Source organism: Budorcas taxicolor, chromosome 17 (assembly GCF_023091745.1).
Source record: "Budorcas taxicolor isolate Tak-1 chromosome 17, Takin1.1, whole genome shotgun sequence".
Classification (NCBI taxonomy): domain Eukaryota; kingdom Metazoa; phylum Chordata; class Mammalia; order Artiodactyla; family Bovidae; genus Budorcas; species Budorcas taxicolor.
Window position 1 is genome coordinate 69,402,809 of NC_068926.1, and position 26,852 is coordinate 69,429,660.

The window sequence follows — 26,852 nt, forward strand, 5'->3', positions numbered from 1 at the left end:
AGAGGGAGGTCTGGTGAGCTTGGAAAGTAGGAAATGGCTTCAGTGTATGGGGAGGGGACACGGCAGGATGGTCAGATGGCTTCTGTCCCACAAGTCAGGCTTGCAACTACTGGGGGAACCCACAGCTCTGGCCTCTGGGTGTGGGCGGGGGAAGCAGATAAGCTTTCAGTGGGCCATCGGCTTTCACTGTCGCTTCCTCCATGTCCACCCTGTATCCCCACCCCGAGGCCAAAGCCTGGCCAGGCAGGCATCAAAGGCAGGCTGAGTAGAGAGGACGAGGGCGGTGGTCACAGAGGGGACCCCTGGGCTAAGCACTGCGCTCAGGGCATTATGTACGTTAGCTGGCTTTATCCTCTCCTGCTGACCCGAGGTCCAGATCATCCGAATCCATTTAGTGAACGAAGAGGCTTGGATTCAGAGGTGAACTTGCTCCCCGAAGTCTCATAAAAAGAAGGGGAAGATTTAGGATTCAAACCCAAGATCTTCTGATTCCCAGAGAGGAAGCACTCCTCCATGCCAGCGGAGGGTGCCAGCACCTTGTGAGCCTCTCGGAGAGCTGAGAAGGTCAGGAGCAGAGGACAGGGCCCTGGGTGGGGAGATGAGGTCTGGGCTTCCCTACCCCTCAGACTGCCTGCCCCACAGCAGGAAGCAGAAAGGCTGTTAACTCCTGCAAGGCCCCCAGTTGGGTTGGCAGCAGTGGCCCCAAATCCATGGCAGGACAGGAGGTGGGCAAGGACCCCAGAGAGAAAAAGCCACTGTCCTGGATGTGATGGCTAGTCTTAGGGGACCTGCCCCCCCCCCCCGCCCCCCCCCTCCGAGACAAGGGCATCAGGCAAGCTCCCTCCCGGGTTGGCGGGAGAAGTCTGGCACCCTGGGGACCTGATCTTACAAGAAATCATTAGATAGTACTCAGATGGGGTCACACGGCCCAGAGAGCTCAGGTGTCTCCTCCAAGGTCACACCGAGAGCTAAAGGTAAATGTGGGACTGCAACCCAGACTTCCTGCCCCACCGCGGTCCACCGGCCTCGGCCCCGGGTGTGCACTCGCGCGCACCCCTCCCGCCCAGGTCTCCGCCTCGGATGCTCGCGCGCCCGGCGCATCGCTCCCTACTCCGCCCCTTGGGATTCTTTAAGAGGCGGGGCTTGGCCGCCACACGCGGCCCGGGCAAAAGGCTGGGACTCGACTCCGGCGGCGGCGGCGGAGAGCGCGTCGGTGCTCCATCTGCGGCGGCAACCGCCGCGCCCCGAGCCTGAGCCACGATGAGCGGCAGGGTCGGCGACCTGAGCCCCAAGCAGAAGGAGGCGCTGGCCAAGGTGAGCCTCGCCCCGGCTCGGGCGACGATGGCCGGCTCCTCCTCCGGCGGCGGCGGGGGGCCGGGGAAGGGGCTGGGCGGGGGGCGAGCGCGCGTCCGCGGGCGGCCGGCGGAGGGAGCGGCGGCCGCCGCACCGAGCTGCCCGCGGCCGCCGCACCGAGCTGCCCGCGGCCGCCGCACCGAGCTGCCCGCGGCCGCCGCACCGAGCTGCCCGCGGCCGCCGCACCGAGCTGCCCGCGGCCGCCGCACCGAGCTGCCCGCGGCCGCCGACCCCCGCGCTCCCTGGCTCCCTCCGCCGGCCGAGGGGACCGCGGGGAAGTTTGGCCGCCGCGGCCCCATCCCCGGGCGAGTGCTCGGCGCTGCCACCTGGGAAAGAAGTGGTTGCTGGGGAGCCCACGGAGCCAGCTGGAGGTGGGGGCACAAAGGCAACGTTGATTCGCAGGCACTGGCAGCCGGGCCCCGGGGGCAGGGGCAGGGCCCCAGGTTCCCTTCCATTTCCGGGAGGTTTTCCTCTGGCAGAGAGGGGCAGTGAGTGGCACATGGAAGGGGCCTCCTCCCGAGGACTCCTTGGGAGACTTGGATGGTTGCTGCTCTGGCCCCGAGGCTGTCTGCGACCTTGGGCACAAGGGGTCCTTCTCTGCTCGCTCCTTGAGGGAAGATATTGAGGAGTTTGCACCTGCTGGTGCAAAGCCCGGGATCCTACCAGGGCCAGACTGAGTTGGGGTTAGTTTGAGCTGAGACCAGCTCCTCACCCTTCACCCCAACTCCCCTGTCATGCCACCCAGCCCCCCCCGCTCCCCACCCCACCCCCCACCCCCGCCGGCTGGGGACTCCGGCTGATGCTTTTCAGGAGGCAAGGAGGTAAGCCAGGCTTTGCCTTGGTGCCTGGGCAGAGGAAGGGAACAGCAGTTTCGGAGCCCCACCCTCTCCCACCAGCTGCCCTTGGGGAGAGGAGAGAGTGGCCATTCTTGGGACCGACTGGGTCCAGCCTTAAGGGCTGGAGGCTCCACAGCTGGGCACTTTTCCACTGCTGAGAAACTGGGGGAGGAGGGTTGGCAGGTGCCTCCTGCCAGTAATAGTGGGGCCGCGGCATCAGCCCCATGAAGGTGTCGCCCCAGGCCGGGCCTCCCCATCCCAGGAGGCTGGGGGGTAGGGAGGTTTCAGATATTACTGCTGACCTGCAGGGGAAACCAGGCAGAGAAGGGATTAGGTGGTGATTAAGCTAGGAACCGGGGGCTGGGGAGGGTCCTTGGTAAGGGGTGGCGGCACACCAGAGTCCCTGGGGTTCTGGGAGCTGTCTGGGGGCTGGGATGGTTTCAGTCCCTGGCTGACCCCAGCAAGGGGCAGAGGTGGTGGGTCCTCATTGATTCCTCTGTGGCTGCCCCATAGGTCAGTGACTGGGAGCAGGAGGCCTGGGGACAGAACAGGATGAGGGGGCGTGCTCACAGGGTTGAGAGAGGTGGGATGTGGGCGTGGCCATCCTTGGGGTCACTGTCCAGCTCTTGTTTGGCCCTTGCCGCCCTTTCCCCCTTTGTGGCTTCTGCCTGGAACTGCTCCCTCCACCCAGATTGCTGCCTCTGGAGTCCTTCAAGCTCAAATGCCATTATTATATGAAGTCATGTGAGACCCCCCCCCCCCTTCCTGGCCCCAGTCAGAATCTAACTCTACCCTCTGCCCCCCAGCACGTTGCTCAGCATTCCATCGCTAAAGGGGGAGACCATGGTGGACAGAGTGCCTGCTCTGGCCTGGGACAGACCGGGGGGTCTGCTTACCAGCTTTGCTGATTACTAGCTGTTGACCTTGGGGCCGTCACTTAACCTCTCTGAGCTCTAATTCCTTCGTCTGTAAAATGGGAGCAGTTATAACCTCTAGGGACTCTGAGTGAAGCGTGAATCAGTGCCAAGTTCAGTGCTGGGTGCACCAGAAATGCTTGGTAAACAGATGCCTACGGTGGCACTCCCCAGGCTGTCTGCTGTGACAGTTATCTAGGGACATGTCTGCCCATCGGCCACGAAGGAGTGCGTAAGTGCCTGCAGTCAGGCCGGGGCGGTGTCGTACTTCCTGCCCACCTCCTCCTGCTACCCACCTCCCACCAGCACAACCCACGCAGGGTCCCGAGCCACCCAGGTGCTCAGCCTGTGTCTGCAGAGTTGCCCTGTACTGAGCAGAGGCCCAGCGAAAGCCTCTATGGAGAGCCCTGGGCAGAGGGTGGTCAGGGTGGGACCTTCCGCTCACCTAGCTGCCTCTCGATGCAGTTTCGGGAGAATGTCCAGGATGTGCTGCCCGCCCTGCCGAATCCAGATGACTATTTTCTCCTGCGCTGGCTCCGAGGTGAGGGGAGAGGGGCTGCAGGAGGGAGGCTGGGCGAGATGCTTGCTCTGGGTCACAGAAATGGCACCCTCTGGGAACCCTGCCCCTGGCGTGCTCAGAATCTGGAGGATTCAGCCTTTAGAACCAAAAGGGTTCTTGGCTATTAGATAATTTCAACTCTCCTGTTGGATAGTATTGGATAGATAATGACACTGAGGCTCAGAGAGGTTGAGGTCACTTGCCCCAGGTCGCACAGTGCTGAGCTGCAGGCAGAGGACCAGAGCCCAGGTCGGCTGGCTCCCAGCCCTGTGCCCTCTCTGTCCACTGGATGAACACACTCTGCCGATGGATGTGGGGAAGCAGGTTGAGGAAACGCCGAGAAAGGCCCCACGCTGGTGGGAAGTTGGAGGCAGAGCCAAGTTCGGAACCAGAGTCTTGGCCATGGGAACGGCAGGCCGCCTGCTGCCAGAGGTTCGTGTGTCATGAGGCAGGGGCAGAGTGTGTGGGGAAATACCATGGATGGCATTCAGCCCGACTTAGGTTTACAAAACTCCCCTCAAGCCACCGTCTGGTTCCAAAGCCCTGAGATCTCTTCTGGCTCTGCCTGGCCTGTACCTGGGCCAGGGGTGAACCTCCTCCTCAGCTCCTGTGTGGGAGAGCGGGACGAGATCGGGTGTCCCGCCCGCTGCAGTGTGGACATGTGGTGCTGTGCAGGCGGTGGGGAAATGTACACGTTTCCGCTAGCTTTGGAGTCCAGCTCAACCCCACGCTGCAACTCCTGAAAGCTTTTCTTTCTTCTCCTCTTCTGTGATTCAAGTCAGATGCCACCCTCTCTCTCAATTCTTGTGACATATTTTTCTTTTTCTGCCTTTGTAGAAACTTTATCGCCAGACATAGAAATAATAGAGAACATTTCTCTGGGTTATTTTAGCGGAGATTAAATCGGGACCCAGAATCATGGTGGTTTAGTTGCTAAGTCGTGTTCGACTCTTGTGACCCCACGGACTGCAGCCCGCCAGGCTCCTCTGTCCATGGGATTCTCCAGGCAAGAATACTGGAGTGGGGATACAGAGTTGTAGCCCCCAGTATTAAAGTTAAGTCCTGGTTGATTAGTTGTTCATAGACACAGGCACATATGTCCCCTACAAGTCTTGGGACAGGCGGAGAGACATGTTTTTCTGTTTCGGTCCAAGAACTGAATAGCTGGGGCACTCTGGAGAGGCTGCTGGCAGGCCTCCCCGCCCCGGACAAGTGCCGTCAGGAGAGCCCCCTGTGCTTCAGAAAGTGCCACTTGCCCTCCCCCGCAAAAAAACTGTGAACCGCCCCCTACCTGCGCCCACTCAGATGGGGTGGGGGCCAGCGAGGGGGGGTGGCGGTGGAGTCAGTCCAGAGTGGGAGGATATTCTGGCCCAGCCTTTACTGAAGGGCTGCAGCTAGAAGGGGGCTGGTGGGGAGAGTGGGCTGACAGCCTTTACTGAAGGGCCAGCTGCTCGAGGATCAGACACACCTCCCAGCTACCTTGAGGGGCGGAGATTGTGGTTTCAGAGAGCCGTTGAGGTGAACAGCATCGCAGCTCTCTTTTATCTAAGAGAAGCCAGCAGCTGGTTTCCCAGGCACCCCAACCCCCCAGTCCTGGGACAGCCCCTGTCCCTCTCTTTGCAGGAATGGAGGAGTGCAGTCATCCTCAGTTGCTAGATGAGAAAACTGAGGCTCAGAGAGGGGAGGGCGCTTACCTGAGGGCACACAGAAAACGTGAAGCAGAATCAGGGCCGCAACCCCAGCCCCTGGTCCCCAGGCCAGCACCCTCTCAGGCCAGCCCTCCTCTCTGCCCGGCCAAGCTCCACCTCTTCAAACGCAGGACGCATCTCCTCTGCACATCATTCGTGCCCCACATTTTCCTGGGCAGGAGCTCAGGCCTGGTCAGACTCTACTGTGAATTTCAACTAGGCTTTTTTTGTCCCCTTGTTTTTCTTTTCCTTTTTTGCTGTGCTGTGCAGCATGCAAGGATCTCAGTTCCCTGACCGGTAATCGAACCCGAGCCCTTGGCAGTGAAAGCTCAGAGTCCTAATCACTGGACTGCCAGGGAATTCCGCCCCCCCCCCCACCTTTTTAAAAAAACCTTTTTTCTTTCTCCTTTTCATTCTAAAAAAAACATTTGCAAGGCACCTGCCAGCCAAATGTCTTTCTCTAGCCTTAGGTGTGAGAGGGCTTCCCCGACAGGGCTCAGCTTTCTGCTGGCCCTCAGACCCTCACACATCACTCTCTCCCCTACCACCCACCCTCCCCTCCACAGTTCTGGGCACCTAGTGAGGAGGAGGGTCAGATGGCAAGATAAAACCAGGAGGTGGAGGAAACCTGTGAGCCCGGCAGGGCAGGGCTGAGCCTCCTTGTTTCCCAGGACTAGGAAGGGATGAAATAAGAACCCAGGACTCCGGCTCCCAGGCCCATCTTTCTGGCAGTGCCCTAAGCCGTGCCCTGAGCTGCCCCCTGACCAGGGAGCAGAAGCCCCGGGGAGGCCTCAGGCCCATACTGCCAGAGGCAGTGGCAGCCTGGGGAGGGCCCTCAAAGACCCTGAATATTGGGCCTGAGCCACTAAGGGTTAACTGGAGAGATTCACTGAGATAAGGGGCTCACAAGTCACTACCACTCCTGTTCCCCAGGAAGATGACTTCACAGTTGGGGGTTCCCTCCCTTGCCTGGAGGATTCCCACTTTCGGGTCCGACTGTGTCCCCCCGTCATGACAGCGTGGTGCCTTGTGTCTTCCAAGTGCTTTTTAGCTCATGGGGTGATTCGGCCAGAGATGCTGCAATATCTTGTCCAAGGTCAAACAGGAAGAAGGCGGAAGGGCTGAGATGCAAACCCAGATTGCATTCCTCTGATAGCTGCCCACCCCCTACTGCCATGACGGCTCGTGTAAGGGAACCACGAGCGGGAACTTCCCCAGAGCCAAGGCTGCTCATTTCTGCAGGCGCATGTCTGGCCCAAGTGACGGGCGTGGCTTTGGCCATATCTCTTGTTGCATCCTTTGGGTGCAGGAGAGTGGACTGTGTTTCAGGGCAGCAGAGTCAGGGAATGTGCCCGGCCGCTCCCAGAGAGCAGCGATTAAGGGGCCGGTGGCGGTCCAGAGGGCAGCCTGTCTGGCCCAGGTCCCGGGGCTGTCAGCAGATCTGAATGTCGATGTGACCCACAGAGGACATCGAGCTGGGAGGGGCAGTTCATAGGCCGCATGGCAAAGTTGCTCACAATGTGGCTCTCAGAAGCTCTTTAAGAAATGCAACATGGCTGACCATAACAAGATGAAATCTGATAGGGAGAGATCCAGAAAACCGCCTCTCTGCCTATGGGATCGAGACGTCTCAGTAGCCCAGGTGAAAAGGATTTGGGGGTTTCAGTTGACAGGAAGCTTCGCTTGAGTTAAGGACCTGGCCTCTTGCTGAGAAAGTTCTTAGGCTTAATTGGAGAAGGGTAGGTAACACCTGTGCTCTGGCCCACACACACTAGGAGAGGCGCTGGGAAACTGGAAAACCTCCAAAGGGAAGTGGATGGACTTGACACCAAGCTGTGCCGGATGGTTAAAGGATCCATGATGGGCAGCATGTTGGCAGGCGGAGATTCAGGATGGCAGAACAGAATTTGCTTGGAAGGGTTGTCACGTGGCTGAGGGAGTACCCCCTCCTCTCTGAGGGTCTCTGCAGAAGGGTCTCTGCTCAGAACAACAGTGAGGGCCAAGTGCATGTGGCTGCCCGGATTGTCTGGGAGCAGGTGGCGTTGGTGGGCAGAGAGGGGTTTATGTTGAACCGTGAGCAGGACAGCGTGTTGAGGTTTGTGCGTGAGATAGAGTTGACCCAGTTCAGTTCAGTTCAGTCGTTCAGTCGTGTCCGACTCTTTGCGACCGCATGGACTGCAGCACACCAGGCTTCCCTGTCCATCACCAACTCCCCGAGCTTGCTCAAGCTCATGTCCATTGAATCAATGATGCCATCCAACCATCTCATCCTTTGTCATCCCCTTCTCCTCCTGCCCTCAGTCTTTCCCAGCATCAGGGTCTTTTCCAGTGAGTCAGTTCTTCTCATCAGGTGGCCAAAGTATCGGAGCTTCAGCTTCAGCAGCAGTCTTTCCAATGAATATTCAGGTCTGATCGCCTTTAGGATGGACTGGTTGGATCTCCTTGCTGTCCAAGGGACTCTCAAGAGTCTTCTCCAACAGCACAGTTCAAAAGCATCAATTCTTCAGTGCTGAACCGTTGACCCAGGGGAACTCTGATTCTGAAACTTTCTGGGAATCCTGGGAGGAGGAGGGTCTTCTGTCCCCATGGGGTATGCGTGGGTCCTTTGATGACTGGAGGCTCATCACCACCACCCCCATCCTACTGGAATGTACTGCCAGTCCTGACCCAGATTACTGGGCAGCTATGTTCATCTTTGAACCCAAGGTCAAGTTCTCACCACTGAGTGTTAGACCCTGCAGGAGATTAGCTTTTTGGAAGGAGAAGGCTGAATGATAAGGGAGTCCAGGGTTCACTTTTCCTGAGAGGAGATAAGATTCTTCACTTGATTGCATCCACTAGGAGAGAACTCTTCTGACCCTGAACTTGCAGGGCTGCTCCCATCTGCCCTAAGCCTTGACCTGCTCTCCCTGCAAGCCCAGGGGTCGAGGTGCTCCCCAAACCCTCAGTGAATGTCCTCATGCCACCTCCGCGTGCGGGGTGATCTAAGAGTCCCCAGGGCCCCAGCACAGGAGCAGGACAGTCTCTCTGTCTTCAGTGCCCAGGCTACTGGCCTAACCGTTGTTCACGTTTCCCTGTTGCAGCAAGAAACTTCAACCTGCAGAAATCCGAGGCCATGCTCCGAAAGGTGAGGCCCGTTTGTTGCTTCCATTCCTGCCCGTCGGAATCACACCATGCCTGGACTTCTGTCCAGCCCTCCCACCCTGATCACAGCCTGTACTGCCTTATCCTGAGGGACAAAGTGCAGTCCCTTCCTGGGAAGCAGAGCTTTCATAGTTCTGGGCCAACCAAGAATTACAGTCTGTGCTGCTGAGACCTTGGAGAGAGGCTCCGCCTTCTCTCCCTGCCAGTGGCTTTCTTGTGACTTACCTGTGGCCCGTGGTCTCCTCGCGCTGTCCCCGGTGCCAGATGCCTATTAAGGGCGGCCCTCTCCCCTGCCCCGCTTTTTTAAAGTCCCAATTATGTGTTTGCAGCACGTGGAGTTCCGGAAGCAAAAGGACATTGACAACATCATGAGCTGGCAGCCTCCAGAGGTGAGGACAGATTACCCCGCCCCACCCCATGTGAGGAGGCCGGTTACAGCCATAGCCTGTATCCTGCGTCCACGGGGCTGGGACCCTCAGACGAAAGGTCTGACGAGGCTGAAAGCTGACCGATGGCTCAGCGTGTGAAGAATCCGCCTGCAGTGCAGGCGACAAAGGAGACTCAGTTTCTGTCCCTGGGTGGGGAAGATCCCCTGGAGGAGGAAATGGCAGCCGCCTCCAGTATTCTTGCATGGAGAATGCCATGGACAGAGGAGCCTGGAGAGCTACAGTCCATGGGTTGCGAAGAGTGGGACACACCTGAGGGACTGCTGTAGGACAGTACAGTTCCCCACCTGAGGGCTGTTAGGGCCACAGTCCTGGGACCGGGGGCCTGGGGCCTTCAGAGGAAGGGTCTGACGATGCCGAGTCACTGAATGAGTTTCCACTGGCACCCAGGGGAGGATGAACCCAGAGGAAGGCCCTGGACACGGGGAAGGGGTGGCTGACCTGGGCCTGCTGATCAGGCGGCCCCCTCTGTCTTGGCCCAGGTGGTCCAGCAGTACCTGTCAGGGGGCATGTGCGGCTACGACTTGGAAGGCTCCCCCATCTGGTACGACGTCATTGGTCCCCTGGACGCCAAGGGCCTGCTCCTCTCGGCCAGCAAGCAGGACTTGTTCAAGACCAAGATGCGGGACTGCGAGCTGCTGCTGCAGGAATGTGTCCGCCAGAGCGAAAAGGTGGGGGCCAGCATGGCCGCAGAGGGGTTTGCCTGGTGGAGTTGGTCACGCCGGAGCGGGGATGTCACCTGTGGCGTGAAGCACAGCCTCAGGGCTCAGGCCCTGATGTGTGGATTTCATTGACCAGTGAAATTACAGAGTTTTAGGGACTGACCTGTGTTGCCAGATTTCACTTTTTTTCCAAGTAAGGACTGAGAAAACACTTACCAGCTATTATTGCCATAATTAAGCCCCAAACTATAGGGAGGGTGTTGTCTCAGAACAAAGGGTAGAGCTTCAGGACTTGCCTGGCAGTCCAGTGGTTAAGACTCCCTGCTTCCACTTCAGGGGGTGGGGGTTCGATCCCTGGTCAGGGAAGTTCAGCATGGTGCAGTGAGGGAAAAAAAGAGACAGTCCTTTTATTTATTTTTCTTTCTTTCTCACTTTTTAAATTATGAAAGTATGATGATACATTTACAGGAGACTTGGAAAGTACAGAACAAAGTCACCTACAGTTTCACTGTATATTGCAATTATTGTTTTAAGGAGATAAATTAAGATTTTTAGTTAGAATTTCAATATCAGTTCAGTTCAGTCGCTCAGTCGTGTCTGACTCTTTGCGACCCCATGAATCGCAGCACACCAGGCCTCCCTGTCCATCACCAACTCCCGGAGTTCACTCAGACTCAGGTCCATTGAGTCAGTGATGCCATCCAGCCATCTCATCCTCGGTCGTCCCCTTCTCCTCCTGCCCCCAATCCTTCCCAGCATCAGAGTCTTTTCCAATGAGTCAACTCTTCGCATGAGGTGGCCAAAGTACTGGAGTTTCAGCTTTAGCATCATTCCTTCCAATAAACACCCAGGACTGATCTCCTTTAGGATGGACTGGCTGGATCTCCTTACAGTCCAAGGGACTCTCAAGAGTCTTCTCCAACACCACAGTTCAAAAGCATCAATTCTTCAGCACTCAGCCTTCTTCACAGTCCAACTCTCACATCCGTACATGACCACAGGAAAAACCATAGCCTTGACTAGACGGATCTTTGTTGGCAAATTAATGTCTCTGCTTTTGAATATGCTATCTATGTTGGTCATAACTTTCCTTCCAAGGAGTAAGCGTCTTTTAATTTCGTGGCTGCAGTCACCATCTGCAGTGATTTTGGAGCCCCCCAAAATAAAGTGTGACACTGTTTCCCCATCTATTTCCCATGAAGTGATGGGACCGGATGCCATGATCTTCGTTTTCTGAATGTTAAGCTTTAAGCCAACTTTTTCGCTCTCCTCTTTCACTTTCATCAACAGGCTTTTTAGCTCCTCTTCACTTTCTGCCATAAGGGTGGTATCATCTGCATATCTGAGGTTATTGATATTTCTCCCGGCAATCTTGATTCCAGCTTGTGTTTCTTCTAGTCCAGCGTTTCTCATGATGTACTCTGCATATAAGCTAAATAAGCAGGGTGACAATACACAGCCTTGACGTACTCCTTTTCCTATTTGAAACCAGTCTCTTGTTCCATGTCCAGTTCTAACTGTTGCTTCCTGACCTGCATACAGATTTCTCAAGAGGCAGGTCAGGTGCTCTGGTATTCCCATCTCTTTCAGAATTTTCCACAGTTTATTGTGATCTACACAGTCAAAGGCTTTGGCATAGACAATAAAGCAGAAATAGATTTTTTTCTGGAACTCTCTTGCTTTTTCCATGATCCAGCGGATGTTGGCAATTTGATCTCTGGTTCCTCTGCCTTTTCTAAACCCAGCTTGAACATCAGGAAGTTCACAGTTCACGTACTGCTGAAGCCTGGCTTGGAGAATTTTGAGCATTACTTTACTAGCATGTGAGATGAGTGCAATTGTGCGGTAGTATGAGCATTCTTTGGCATTGCCTTTCTTTGGGATTGGAATGAAAACTGACCTTTTCCAGTCCTGTGGCCACTGCTGAGTTTTCCAAACTTGCTGGCATATTGAGTGCAGCACTTTCACAGCATCATCTTTCAAGATTTGAAATAACTCAACTGGAATTCCATCACCTCCACTAGCTTTGTTCGTAATGATGCTTTCTAAGGCCCACTTGACTTCACCTTCCAGGATGTCTGGCTCTAGGTGAGTGCTCACACCATCAGGATTATCTGGGTCGTGAAGATCTTCAATATCAGACTCTTCAAAAACTAATAGAATGAATAGAAAAGTAGAAGGATATGGATGAAATGGATGGTTTAGTCGCTAAGTCGTGTCCGACTCTTGCGATCCCACAGACTGTAGCCTGCCAGGCTCCTCTGCCCATGGGATTCTCCAGGCAAGAATACTGGAGTGGGGCGCCATTGCCTTCTCCGCTGGTCTCTTAACACTGTGGAATTATGTTAGAAATCAATATCAAAAAAGATTTGGAAATAACCCACATATTTTCAGGTGCAATGTGACATTCATCATGAGAGATCTTTGACTCAGCCATTGAAAGAAGAGGCAGTCCTTTAAACTGAGTGAAGTTCAGCCTTGTAAAAACATACTATGTTATCGTTGCTTTTCTCCTGTTGCCTGGGCACCAGTGGAGTCTTTGTCGAGACCACCCTATCCTTGGACGATTATCTGGGCGCCGCTGGTGTCTGTGAGCTCAGATTCTGTGGTCGTCTAACTCAATTCAGACAGAGAGAAGGACAGCTGACTCTCTTACGGGAAAAAGACTGAAGAGCAAGCTGGGGCCGCCACAGTCTTCTCTCTTCCCCTGCTCCTCAGCTGTTGTAAACATGCAATCAAACGATGTGATAGGTTGGGGGACATTCCAACAGTGTCATTGAGCACCTAGTGTGTGCCAAGGCGTGGAGAGAAGCGTTAGATGGGGATGCCCCTTTAGGCCTCCCGTTGGCCAGAGAGCATCCGTGCCTGCAAGCTACGTGGCCACGTGGAGCGCAGAGGTAAGAGGGCAGCCACCAGGTCAAACTGCAGAACAGAAGGGGCCTCAGATGTCATCTCCGTCTACCCAGTCATTTACTGGACGAGAGCAGGGCAATCTAGACGGGAAGGGGGCCTTGTCTAGGCCACAGTTCCGGCCTAGGGGTAATTATCTTGATTTGGAAAACTCTAGGTCTGGCCCTGCCCAGATCTGGTTGCAGTGTGGGTGCCAGGCACAATCAGTGTCTCCCCTGAACCAGGCTGGCCTTCGGTGTGTGTTTCTGGGGGCGGGGCCGCGTGATGTGACTTTCTGCTCTTGTGCCCCTGCAGATGGGGAAGAAGATAGAGACCACCACCCTGATCTATGACTGCGAGGGCCTGGGTCTCAAGCATCTCTGGAAGCCGGCCGTGGAGGCCTATGGAGAGGTGAGGGCCAGGGCTGGGGTGGGGTGGGAGGGTGAGAGATCGGGGTGCTCGGAGGCCCTGTGGGGTGGGGGAGGCTGGAGGAAGTAGAGCCTCTCTCCTTGGCACAGAGTTCTGATCCTGCTGAATTCTTTCCACAGTTTCTTTGCATGTTTGAGGAAAATTATCCCGAAACGCTGAAGCGTCTTTTTATCGTTAAAGGTAAGTTGGGAACTACCTGTGATGAAGTCAAATGGAAAGGAGGGGCCAAAAATGGTCCTGGGACAAATTCGGGGGAGAATAAAATCAGAATGAGCCAAAGGTTGGGTGGTGGTCTTGGGACACGTTTCAAAGACTGACCTGTGCCTGTGCAGACGGCTTCATAATTGGCACAGCTTTCAGTGTTTACGTCCTTGGAGCCTCCCAGCCTGGTGAGGAAGTTGGAGTATTCCCCCCGGTACAGACGGGCCAGCCGAACCTCACACAGGCGGCCTACGTGGGCTCCAGGGTCCCGGGAGCGCGTGGCCCGACATTGGGGGCCGTGATGGACGTGGTTAGGGATGCGGGGGGGTCCTCACAAGGCCATGGTTAGGGATGCTTTGGGGCTCACATGGCCTGGTCTCCGTTGCAGCCCCCAAGCTGTTCCCTGTGGCCTACAACCTCGTCAAACCCTTCCTGAGTGAGGACACTCGTAAGAAGATCCAGGTCCTGGGAGGTGAGTAGCCCAGACTCTCTGAGCCCTGGCTGCGTGGCAGCAGCCCCGCCAGGGATGGCGTCACAGGGAAGGCCCGAGCCGCCAGGGCCAAGGCTCCCTCTTCTGGCTGGGGCACAGTGGGACCCCGGGAGCAGGCTGGGCCCCGGCAAGGGGCTTCTTCCTCTCTGTTTTCATGAGAATTCTTCCTGTAACACTCTGGGGAAAATCAAAGGCGAATGAAATGCCAGCCCTCATTCTCAGTGAGCTTGCAATGAAACAGGAGAGGGCCCTTTAAGAGAAAGCTGGGACACAAGCTGGAAGAGGCTCTGGACGCAGCCGAGCAGGGGGTCCCAGGAGCAGAGCTGGCCACGTTGCACGGGCGCCTGCTGTGTGCCCGGCGCTGGACTTGGTAGGTGTCAAGGCCACAGAAGGAAGACAGAGTCCCTTAAAGAGCTGGTGGTCTCTCAAGAAAGGGAGACACAAACAGCTGTATCAAGCGTGAGCATGCGTGTGTGCTCAGTTGTGTCTAACTCTGTGAGACCCCATGAACCGCAGTGCACCAGGCTCCTCTGTCCATGGGATTCTCCAGGCAAGAATACTGGAGTGGGTTGCCACTTCCTTGTCCAGGGGATCTTCCCAACCCAGGGATTGAATCCACATCTCCTGCGTCTCTGGCATTGGCAGGTGGATTCTTTACCGCTGAGCCACCTGGGTAAAACCACAGCAGTGTATGACGTTACATGTAAAAGGGAGGGGTCCATGGGAACACTGAGTGGGGTGCTCAGCCCACCCAGCCTGGGTAGGGGGCGATGCCTCCCTTGGCTGCAAGCTATGGAGTGAGTCGGGTGGCTGGATAAAGCGAGGCAGCAAGCCGTTGGGCAGAGAGAAGGGCACTTAGCAAAGACTTTGCACACTGTGGCAAGGGTGGTTATAGCGTGCACCGCAGGGTGTGGCAAGAGATAATATGGGGAGGGAGCCGGGTGCCAGGAGCTGGGTGGCAGAGAACCCAGGGCACTGTGCTGGGAAGCTGGGTCTGACTGCAGGCTCCTGGGCACTGGAGAGGAGTCTGATCAGGGGGTGGGGTAGGTGCCAAGATCTGATTCTCCGTTGATTGTGAGGGACGAGATACCATTTTTGCACACCACAGCCGAAGTCCACATACCTGGAGTTGAAAGGCTGAGCAGGGCCGGGGGCAGTAGGGACAGAGAGGAGAGGATGGATTTCAGACTTCTGTAGGAGGTGGAACTCAATTGCCGGGAGGTAGGAAGGGAGAAAGATAAACCTACAATAGCTCCCTGGGGTCTGGCACAAGTGACTGAGCATTGCAGTCACTTCCACTGGGGAATAGTACAACCAGAAGGAAAAGCTCCAGGTTGAATTTGAGGAGACTGTGAGATGTACAGATGTTGGGGAGGCCTGGGCCTGAAGCTTAGGGGCAGACTCCAGTCAGGAGTTCTGGGACTTTTCAGAAAGAGGGTCAACCCTGAATATTCACTGGAAGGACTGATGTTAAAGCTCCAATACTCTGGCCATCTGATCCGAAGAGCTAACTCATTGGAAAAGACCCTGATGCTGGGAAAGATTGAAGTCAAAAGAAGGGGGTGACAGATGATGAGATGGTTAAATAGCATCACCGATCCAATGGACATGAATCTGAGCAAACTCTGGGATGTGGTGGAGGACAGGGAAGCCAGGTGTGCGGCAGTCCACGCGGTTGCAAAGAGTCGGACATGACATAGTGATGGAAGAACAACAAAGATAAAGGCAGATAAGACCTTGAGAAGGAGATGAGATTGCGCGCAGAACAGAGGGTGACGCGTGGTGTATGTACAGGCTCGAGGGCAGGCAGAGAAAGAGGAGCCTGCCAGGGAGATGGAGAAGTGGTTGGCAGGGAAGCCGGTGGACGTCAGGGGCCAAGGGAAAGTCAAGAGGGAAGACGCTCGGGAATCAAGGCAGCCAGGGACAAGCAGAGGGCAAGTCTGGCTGGAACATGACGTGGAATGGTGGGAGAAAAGCCTTGAAAAGCAGATCAGCTTCATGGGTGGCGTAAGGCCACCTGTGGAGTTGAATTTGCTGCTGCTGCTGCTAAAGCGCGTCAGTCGTGTCCGACTCTGTGTGACCCCATAGACGGCAGCCCTCCAGGCTCCCCCGACCCTGGGATTCTCCAGGCAAGAACACTGGAGCGGGGGGCCATTTCCTTCTCCAATGCATGAAAGTGAAAAGTGAAAGTGAAGTCGCTCAGTCGTGTCCGACGCTTGGCGACCCCATGGACTGCAGCCTACCAGGCTCCTCTGTCCACGGGATTTTTCCAGGCAAGAGTACTGGAGTGGGGTGCCATTGCCATCTCCGGAGTTGAACCTGGGGAAAGGGGAATTCTGAAGGCTTCTGAACGCTCACCTTCAGGCACCACGTTGAACACGGAGGTTTTGCAAACGTGCTGAGGCCTGGGTGTGGCACAGAGCAGTCTGGAGGGCACAGGGCCGCTGGCTTTTGCTGCTGGCTCTGGCGCAATGAATGCTGTCCTTGTTGCCACAGTTCCTGTCTGTAAGATGGGAAGAATCCTCCTGGCCGGATTCCAGCCCTCCAGCTGAGCTGGGGGAAGAAGCAGTCTGAGCGAAAGGCTCTCGATGAGTTTTGGCTTTTCTGTGGCTGCCGCCCACCACACGCGTGAGCCCAGTTCGGTTTCCTGGCAGCAGGGCCGCGGAGGAGGTTCAGTATGTCTCCACCCACGCCTGAAACCTTTCAACCGAACCTGCCTTGGGCAGGGAAGGCACGGATCGTCAACAGAGAGGAGGCAGAAATTCACCCTGGGCTGCAGCCTAGCACAGATGGAAGCACCCCGAGACAGGGCACATGTCCCTGGAGTCACTTAGTCGCAAGTCTCTAGATCCCTGCGGGCTGGGAGCCCCTAGACTGTGCTCGTGGGTTTCCAGGCAGCACTGGCCACACAGGATGCTGCAGGTACCCTGTGACTCGGAGCTGCTGCCTGTGTCTGTAGTCAGCACGGAGAGGTTCCCAGGGTCAAAACACTGTCCTTTGGCTGACACTCGTTTAGGAATCTGAAATGGCAGAGAAGTGGATCTCAGCCTTGGTTGCACTTGAGGCCAACTCTTCTAGCCAGGAAAGGGTTTGATTACTAACATAAGAGAAAAAAAAACCCAAATCACCGGTTGCCAGACAGCCTAAACAAGAGCAGAAGTGAAAGTGTGTCTGGGGATAAAGCCAAGGGAGCTCTCTTAAGAGGTTAGTCTACAGTGACGCATTCATTCAGTCATGACTGAGCACAGTGGGTGATGGGGCACAGGACCCCCGGTCGGGCCCTCACATCGGTCTAACCAGGGCAGAGCGCGTTGACTCGGGCCCTCCTGCCTGATGCACGTGCCGTGCCCTCTGCATGGAATGCCCTTCCTTTTCTTTGTTCCTTCCTCCTTGCACTTCAGACGTTTGTATCCCTTTCCTGGGAGTGACAATACACTCTCCTAAGGATAGGGCACTTAACAGTTTAGGACAAACACCTCCTCGAGTGCTTAGTTCACTTCCCTCCCACCATGATCTTGCAAGGCGGCAGGAGGACGTAGGCTCAGAGCAGAGTGGCTTGCCTCAGGTTGACCAGCTGGCCAGAGGCCATGGGGACATGACTCTGCTCTAGTTTCCTGGTACAGCGTAGGGCAGTCCTCTGGGTGACAGCCCCTCTCGACCGCCCTGCAGAGCTGTGTGCACGTCCTGTGCTCCCAAGGCCCGTGCGTGGTGTGCGTGGGCGCACGGGTTTTGTTCTGCCTCTTGTGTGTAGACTGCCAGGGCTGTGATGAAATCCTGCCTAGTGCTGAGTGCTGATCCTTTTTTTTTTTTTTCTCCTTCCTTCCCTTTCCTGCCAGCAAACTGGAAGGAGGTTTTGCTGAAATATATCAGCCCCGACCAGTTGCCTGTGGAGTACGGGGGCACCATGACTGACCCTGATGGAAATCCCAAATGTAAATCCAAGGTATGGGCTTCCCCGGGGGGACCGGAGGTGACCGGGGAGCGCCTGGCTCCAGTGCTTGTTCCAGCGCATTCCGTGCCCCGCTTCTAGATCAACTACGGGGGTGACATCCCCAAGAAGTATTACGTGCGGGACCGGGTGAAGCAGCAGTATGAGCACAGCGTGCAGATTTCCCGGGGCTCCTCCCACCAAGTGGAGTATGAGATCCTCTTCCCGGGCTGTGTCCTCAGGTAAGGGCCTGGGCCCTCCTGGGAGACTGGAGCCTGCCGCCCTCGGTGCCGGTCAGCGGGCTGGGGCGAGAGACGCCTCGGTGACAGGACCCTAGAGAGGGCACGTGTAGACGGAATGATGTCTGAGTGGGTGGTTGTCCCCTGCAGGTGGCAGTTCATGTCGGATGGTTCGGACATTGGTTTTGGGATTTTCCTGAAGACCAAGATGGGGGAACGGCAGCGGGCTGGGGAGATGAAGGAGGTGCTGCCCAACCAGAGGTACAACGCTCACCTGGTGCCCGAGGATGGGACCCTTACCTGCAGCGATCCTGGCATCTGTAAGTCTCCCAAAGCCCCTGCTCTGGCTGTCTGCCTGTGAGCTCCCTTTCTCCCTGGATTTAAGCTCACAGACGGTTAGCACTAGAAGCAGAACTCCATCAGTTCCACCCTCTCTTGCATAAGTGAGGAAACCTAGGATGGAGGGGTGAGAGGGCAGGCTCAGGGTGACCCAGCTGGTTAACAGCAGGGTAGGACTCAGACCTGATGCTCCCAGGTAAAGGTGAGTCACAGTGCTAGGTGACTGCAAGGGTTCAGAACACCTCCTCTCTGGTTCCAGGTCTCCCTGGGACTGTGACTGCCGCTATCAGACGTTTCCAGGGGATGCCCTTTCCCCAGACGTCAGAGAGGCAGAACAGGCTGGGCAAGTGCAGGGATCACAGGGTGAGCAGAACCCAGCCTAGACTCTGCTGAGCTTCACTCATCTCCAGCTTGATCAAAAAGTGACCACAGAACATGAACAGGAACTTTACTCGAGGAATAAAAATGGTAACTTGGCACGGGAACAGGTGCTTAACCTCACTTAGCTTTGCAATATTGATCAAATTCCCTTTGACTCAGCAACTCTACATCTGAAAATTTATCCTACAGAAATATTTATACAAGGACACAAAGACATAGGTACACAGATGTTCCTAGCAGTTTGGGATACTGACAATAAGTTAAATGGCTTTATTAAATAAATTATGGTCCATAAATGGCAACCCACTCCAGTATTCTTGCCTGGAGAATCCCATGGACAGAGGAGCCTGGCGGACTACAGTCCATGGGGTCGCAAAGAGTCAGACACGACTGAGTGACTTCACTTCACTTCACTTCATACAGTAGAATACAATATCACATTAAAGAGAATAAAGTGACATATAAGATATCTGAAACTGAAAGTGAAGTCACTCAGTTGTGTCCGACTCTTTGCCAACCCCATGGGAGCCTGTAGCCCACCAGGCTCCTCTGTTCGTGGGATTTTCCAGGCAAGAGTGGGTTGCCATTTCCTTCTCCAGGGGATCTTCCCGACCCAGGGATCGAACCCAGGTCTCCTCCATTACAGGCAGACTCTTAATATGTTAAAAAAAATAAGGCATGAAACATTCCATATATGGTATATCCTCTTTGACTAAAAAAAAAAAAGTCAAAAGAATTCTGCGGATTCTATGCTAACGCTAGTGGTGGTTATCTCTGGGAACTTAAGAAAACTTATAGAGGGCTTTTGTTTTTTCTATACTGGTTCTGCAAATACAGTTTATGTTACAAAGAACATGTACTATACTTCTAGGCAGAAAAGTCACACATACACACACAGAAAATCCCCCTCAAATCTCGTTTCCTCTCTGAGCCGAGGGGCCAGGCATGGAAAATCAGTAACAGTAAGGGCTTTGTCATCAAGCTGCAATAGACTTGACCACTGACTAGTCCTTAGGCCAGTGACTTGGCCTCCCTGAGCTTCAGTCCCAACTGCTACAATGGGGACCAAATTCTCTACCTCATGGGTACCCCTGCTGATGAAACGTGATCAGGTCTGTCCAGCACTTAGCATCATGCCTGCTGTACAGCACTCAGCACGCCCTGGCCACCATTGTTATTCATTAGGGCGAGACCCGGAGGAGATAGTGCCTGCCGGAGAGGGGAGAAGCCCCGCACCCTGTTTCCATGGCAATACCACCTGTTCTGAACTATCCCACAGATGTCTCTGTCTCTGTACTTGTCCACACCACCGCCCCAAACCTCAGATCCTGTGTCCTCCCCCGCAGCCCAGGCAACCTCAGTCTCTACCACCCCCTCCTCACAGATGCTCTGTGGTCTGGCTCCCCGGGGAGGAGAGCTGTGCTTGTTAGCGAGCTGTCGGGTCCTGAGGGAGAAGGCGGCATACCTTGTGCTGCAGCAGGCATCAGGTGTAGCGCCAGCCCAGACACTGTCGTCCTCGGGGCATAAAGCACTTTGTCCATGCAGGCCTGAGTTTCTTTATTTTAAAGGACAGGGAAGCTGAGGTATAGAGAGGTATACTGTCCCACAGTGTAGCGTGTGTAGACACCAAGAGTCAGATATAGGCAAGAAATGGGGCAGGATCTCGTGACCACAGTCTACCCTAGAGATGGTCACGTGACAGAGGAGAGAGCATGGTCCCGGACCCAGGAAGTCATTGGCCCAAGCCCAGGAGCAGAGCCCAGCCCATTTTCCATTACTGCCCACTGCCTCTCTGTAGTACCACGTAGGACCATGAACTCTTTAACATAATCAGGCTTAGGTTTGCAAATCCCAGATTTTAGTTCCTTGTGGATACGTTGTCAGATGGAGTGTTTACCTGCCTGCGGGGCCTTGACTGGGAGCTTTTTATCGTCCGTTCTCAGGAGGCACAGAGCCCTAGCATCCATGCCCCCTGCCCAGGTTTAAAGACAGCGAGGTGAGGTCAGCTGTTGCCTGGGCCATGGCCGAGGTTAGAGCTGAGCCTATGAGAACCCGATGTTAGGTTACAAGCTCACCTGTGGGAGGTGATGCCTTGGGGGAACCAGGCAACCCTCTGTAAAGTAAGAGCATAACCACCCAGTGGAGAAATTACAGCTCTGAGTCCAATGGTAGGAGCCCATGAACCCTCCCTGGGCTGTGCCGGTTATTTCCCAAGTATACTCAAAGTTTGAACTAATTCCACTTTGTTTTCCTCCCAACTAATATATCCTGAGGCCCTGAGTGTAGAGTACTTGTCTAGGAAAGAATACGATTCAGAAAAAAAAAAAGATCTGAACTCTGTCTGCTGGGAGTGTGCAGTGTGGTCAGAGAGCTGAAACATGTAGGGAGGTTAAACAGCCCAGCTGGGCACCAGGGGACCTGGTTTCTGAGTCCAGCTTTGCAAGTAACCCTCCAGGTGTTTTGAGCAACTGCTTCTAAGTAATTAGATGTTGCTCTTTTTTTCCTTAAAATGAGGGGAGTAGGCTAGATGAGCAGGAGATCTTAATCGGGTCTGTGGCTCCCCAGAGCAGTGCTTTTAAATCTTAAAGACCAACCATCTCCCTTTTCTAATAGTATCTAATGTCTCCCCTACTATCCTGAAATAAAATTCATACATGTTATAACCCACCTACACACATAACTGAAAATGTGACGCACTCTCCTATCTGGAATATAGGGCTTCCCTGGTGGCCCAGACGTTAACAAGAGGCCGTCTGCAGTGCAGCAGACCTGGGCTCGATCCCTGGGCTGGGAGATCCCCTGGAGAAGAGAATGGCTACCCACTCCAGTATTCTTGCCTGGAGCATTCTATGGGCAGAGGAGCCTGGTGGGCTACCGTCTATGGGGTTGCATAGAATTGGACATGACTGAGCAACTAACACTGTCACTTTAATCTGGAATATAAAAGAGAAATTAAGGGACACTAATTGAGACTCTTTCACGAATGAGAGGGCACGGTTACCCCCAGCACCTCTCTTCAGAATGGTCACTTTCCTCCTGGGAACCACTGCCCCAGAGGGTCCATGATGGGCTCCGTGGGGTCTGAAATGGTATGCTGTCAGATTCTCAAGGGGATCAGTTCCCCTACAAAAGTGAAGAAGCCCTAGCCTGGAGGATCTCTGGGGCCTCTACGAGTCCGTGAGTACATAATTAGTGTCAAAATGAACCACTGCAGTTCATGACCTCCACTTCGCTCAGGCCTGGGCCTAAGAACAGCCCTTTCCTTGTTTCTGAGGGCAGAATGTCATGCTAGGCAGAGTCGTCTCAGCCCTGGTGCTTGGTCCAAGGAGCTCAAAGACCTCTCCTCTAGCATGACTGACTCTGGCTGCTAAGGCTCTGTCATCCAGGGCAGAGAGGACGTTTCCTTCTTTCTGGAGGCACCGCTGGTCCTGAAGAAATCTGGCACAGAGAGAAAATTGATGACTGTTATTACTCAGCCCATACCATGAAGAAAAGGGTGGGCAGTATGTCTGCCCTTGGTCTAAACTATGCATTTTATCCAGGGTCAGAAGAGGGGAAGATTCCATCTCAGGATTAAATACACAGGGTATTTTCTGGCTGGGAAAAGAGAGAAGACAAGGTGCAGAAAGAGCCGAGCTAGTGTTTTGTTTTCCCACCCTGTTCTTTGGAAGGGGTGTTTGACTGGAATGGAACAACTCAAGAAAAGACGGGTTAGATTAAAAGCAGTCTGTTCGTTGGCCAAGGCTTGGAAGCCTCCTCTGCCAACTGCATGCCCATTTTCTCTCTCCCAAGGAAGTCACTAACAGGTCTTGTGAATTATCCTACCAAATATTTTCCATCCCTTTAGGAGCATTACATGTCTCCATAATATACAGGACATGTGCCCACACATACACATTCACAGGAATTAACATCTGTCATTCAGTGTATATTTGAAGGAGTTTTGACACTGTAAAACTTGTCAGTGTAGGTGGGCCAAATAACAAAGACAAAAAAAAAAAAAGGTTTTTTTTTGTCATATTAACAAAAGGGGCTTCCCCAGTGGCTCAGCGGTAACAAATCCACCTGCAATGCAGGAGACGTGGGTTCAGTCCCTGGGCCGGGAAGATCCCTTGGAGGAGGGCATGGCAGCCCACTCCAATAATCCTGCCTGGAGAATCCCATGGACTGAGGAGCCTGGTGGGCTACAGTCCATAGGGTCGCAGAGTTGGATATTAACAAAAATGTTGTAAACAGTCTACAGACTATTCGCCAGTTTGCTTTTTTGGCCTAAGGATATATCGTCAAGAGTTTCCCTGGTTAATTCTTATGAAGCTCACTTCCTCCTTTTTATCCAGTATAGTATTTCAATAAAAACTTTTAAAGCAGTTCTCCTTTGAACATTTTAGTTTTCCTCATCTTTTATGATTACAAATAGGGGTGCATTGAGCATCTTTGTCCATTTATCTTTCTGTGGGATAAGTTTCTGGTTCAAAAAGTTTGCCTAAAAAAAAGGTTGCCTCTTTTACTTTTTTTCAGAAACTGAACAGGATTGGGCTTTCCAGGGCCCAAGTCAGGCAGCAGTGCAGACCAGAAGGAAATTCCAGCTCCATCCCTTCCTCATTGTGTGACATAGTGACTTCCTTTTTCTATAAAACAAAACTAATGTTGAACTCAAGAGTTATCATGAATAATATGGATTGCCAACCCTTTCCTGAGTCACAGGAATAGCCGTTGTTACCATTACTAGCACTATATCACTACTATTAAGTATTGCTGCTACTAACTCTGTTCCCCCCTTTCAAGACCCAGTTCACCTCTAACTCCTTTAAAAAGTCTTTCTCATGGTTTCAGTCGATAGGGCCCCCTCCTTCCAAGCTGTTAACAGATGTGACTGTCTCTGCCACTTACCTGGCACTTGGCATGTTCTTTTTTTTTTTTTTCCTCTTCATGAACATCTTGTAACCCACCTAGACTGGGTTTCAGAAGGTTAAGGACCATTGCTTATGCCACCTTTATCCTCATTACCTTACCACACTGACTTGCTCAGTCAACAAAAATCGCTGTCTCTAAGGCCTGTGGGGACTGCCTGAATGTCTGTCTTTTTGCCTCCCCTCAGATGTCCTGCGGTTTGACAACACCTACAGTTTCATTCACGCAAAGAAGGTCAGTTTCACTGTGGAGGTCCTGCTTCCAGACAAAGCCTCAGAAGAGAAGATGCAACAGCTGGGGGCAGTCACCCCGAAGTAATGCCTCCGCCCACAGGAGGCTTGGCTCCCTCAGTGTCTCCCCCTCAGTATATGCCCCTTGTAATGGTCATTTTCCCCAGCATTCAGACACCCAGAAAACCTGGGCTAGAAGAAGGACCTTGGGGCTGGATCTGGGGAGCCTTCATTTGAGAATAAGAAAGACTGGGAGCGTAGCTGCAGTGGGTCTCCTTGCCTCTCATATTACTAAGGAGTCCCAGGGGTTGGGCACCAAGATAGTATCTGCCTTGTAAACTGTGCCAACTTCACCTGTCCAGTGTCAGCTGAGGCAGGAAGGCAGGTGCCATGGGGTGGCGGGGAAGAAATCAGGAAAAAGGGGAGAGATTGAGACCTAACACTTCAGGGAAGCCAGCTGCAGGGGGTGGGAACTTGCTCCCAAATGAACATGTAAATCTAGATGGTAATGAGGAATAGCAAGGTAGGCAGTTCCCAGAGTTGCGGTGGGGTTCTGAGGCTCTTCTGCCCTTTGTCTCCGAGGCTGGGCTCTTTTGGCTCTTCCCAGGTCTTGGAAAGTGGCCTGAATCAGCACAGGTCTTCCCCTTTAAGGGTGAGAGGCAGGCCTCTCCCTCACCTCGAGGAATTCAGCAACCCCTGGGTCCCGCTGGCTGCCTCTGCCTTTTTGATTACGAATGATTGTCAGTGACTCAGAGCTTCCTGGGACGGTGTGCTTTGGTACCCAGCCACTGTCCTCCGATGAAAACAGAGCGCAGGGACGTCACCTCCCGAGATCCCAGCTCCAGGAAGGGCCAGAGAGGCTGGTGGTGGGTGCGAGTTCTGAGGCTTCTACCCCTATTTTTAGAGCCGCCAGGCTTTCATCAAGTAACTCTCCATTTGAGCACCCCACCCAACAGTGACAGATGGGATCGAGGCAGTGAGGGCGCTGAATCTCCCAGGGTGCCCGACAGCCCACTTCGTGACTGACCTGAGCGAGGCCTTAGCAGTCCCGTCTCTGGGAGGCACATGGTGGGTGCCGCGGGTTCTCGGTGCCTACTGGGGAGGCTTCCACGGCAGGGGCTCAGGGCAGGCACAGATGGCCTCGCGGGCCCCCACCCCCTCCGCCCACGGTGACGAGCGGGGATGGCCACGGTGGGTAGGGGGCGGTTAGGAGTGGCGGGTCGGCGACCAGGGGCTGCAGGTCACAGGCCCTGCGGGCAGTCACGACCCTTAACGCAGTCCCACGTCTTCCAAACGAACGCCAGGCCCTGGGCTGCACAGAGCCGGGGAAGGCTCCCTGCCCGGGCCCTCACTGCCCGGGGCATTCCTTCCCCTCAGAAACCCAGGCCCTGGGCCAGCCTGGGGAGATGGTCTGGCCAAGCTGAGGGAGCAGGAGTAGGGGGGAGGCTGGCGCTGACAGGAGGCCCGAGGCCGCACAGGCCCCAGCCAGACCCTTCAGGAGGACGTCCCGACCTTTGTTTACAACGCTCTGTTAGGAAAAGTAACCGATGAATAAAGAATGTTCAAGGCGCAGAGCGTGGACGTCTGCGCCCTGTGCCTCGCTCCTCACACTCCCTCACTAGGGCGAACTTCCGCCTCTGGACCGTAGCGTCTACCCGCCAACAAGCGGGGCGCATGCGCAGGAGCCACCTGCTACCCTCGTGTGAGCGCCCCCACGGCCAGCTCGTCCCCAGATTGGCCCGGCCGGTGGGCTGTCTTCCGCCATCTTTGCTAAGGGCACTAATGGTCCTCCTGATCGCCTTCACGGTCCGGGCGGAGGCCCCGCCTCGCTCCGCGCCGGCTTCTCCGAGCAGCTACCTAGTGCGGGTCCGGCGAGCGCGCGCAGAGCTTGTGGTGGGCCTGGATTGGGAGGGTGGCGGAGAAGCGACGATCACGTGGCGTTAGGGACCGTCGCCTAATTCCGTGCAGGCACTACCAGTGTTTCCGGGGCCGGGGATCGCCTTTGGGTCCCGAGCCCAGCTTCCTGCAAGATCCCGCTGACCTGGCTGCCCTGCGCGATCCTACAATGATAAAGCCTCCCAGGGCTGAAAACAGGGCTCTCAATGGGAGGCTGTGCTCTTTATCTGAAAATAATAAAGCTAATTCTTTAATGAGCGTTTCCTGGGTACCAGGCCACAGCCCTGTGCTTACCTCTTAGCGTTACTGCAAGGATTCAGTGAAACAATAATAGGTGCAGAGGGCTTAGAAAGCCTGATGCAAGTGTGCGCTCAGTAAATGTTGGCTGCTTTTCATTTCTTACGGACCTGGCTGACAGTTTGTAGGTGGCACAACTGGGATTTGAAGCCAGGAGTGCCTGTGTTTAAAGGCTATGCCTTTGTTTGCTGATACCTAACCCCGCTCCCCAAAGGATTCACAGAGCTTTAGTGAAGTGCACTTACTCCTCACGTAGGTAAACTGAGGTTCAGGTGGCGAAGAGTTTCCTCTTCAGTGATCAGTAACCCCATGTCCTGTCATTCTGTTCCGCTCATTTCCCTGAAGTCTTGTACCCCAACTCTTGTTTCCCTGGCCTCATTCCTTTATTGTTCATTCGAGGTCCTGCCCGGAAGGAGGGAAGCCCAGGGAGACCCCGGTGCTTGAGAGCACGGCCCCTGCGGGGAAGGGTCCCCAGTTCGAGTTCAAGCAGTGACTGCTGGGGGTCCAGTGGTTAAAACTCTGCCACACTTCCAATGTAGGGACGCGGGTCCCGTTCCTGGTTGTGCAACTAAGATCCCACATTCCCCGACACAGAAAAAAAAAGTCCAAACATCCACCTCAGTGGGGTTCTCACCGTTCATCCCCCCTGCCTTAGGACCATGGGAACTGGAGCCGCGCTGCCTGGAATCAAATGCTGGCTGCACTACTCAGCAGTTTTTTGTCCTAGGGAATTGATCTATTTTTTCTGTCTCTATTCCTCACCTGTAAAATGGAGTGGGGTGGGGGTGGGGGAGGCTGGTGGGAAGGTTTAAAAGAACCAATTCATCTACTCTTTAGCCAACCGTCTGGCCGGTAGTAAACTCAGCCAGCGATGACTGTAATTAATCCTGGAAATCGTCCCAAGAATAAACCTGTCCTGTTCCTCATGTAACAAATGAATAAAGCGAGGCTCAGAGAGGTTACAGGCTCTTGCCCAAAGTCACACAGCTGTGCAGCGCAGCATCCCGTATTTGAATCGCC

At 54.5% G+C, this 26,852-nt stretch overlaps 1 protein-coding gene across 1 annotated transcript; it reads left to right on the forward strand.

Moving 5' to 3' along the window:
* Positions 1-1,260: 1,260 nt before the first annotated feature.
* On the forward strand, positions 1,261-23,727 carry SEC14L2 (SEC14 like lipid binding 2). The gene is made up of 12 exons (XM_052654530.1): positions 1,261-1,314; positions 3,569-3,644; positions 8,434-8,477; positions 8,824-8,883; positions 9,423-9,611; positions 12,807-12,902; positions 13,040-13,100; positions 13,510-13,593; positions 17,448-17,554; positions 17,642-17,781; positions 17,929-18,098; positions 23,597-23,727. The coding sequence occupies exons 1-12, from the start codon at positions 1,261-1,263 to the stop codon at positions 23,725-23,727; spliced, it is 1,212 nt and encodes a 403-aa protein (XP_052510490.1).
* The last annotated feature ends 3,125 nt before the right edge of the window (positions 23,728-26,852 follow it).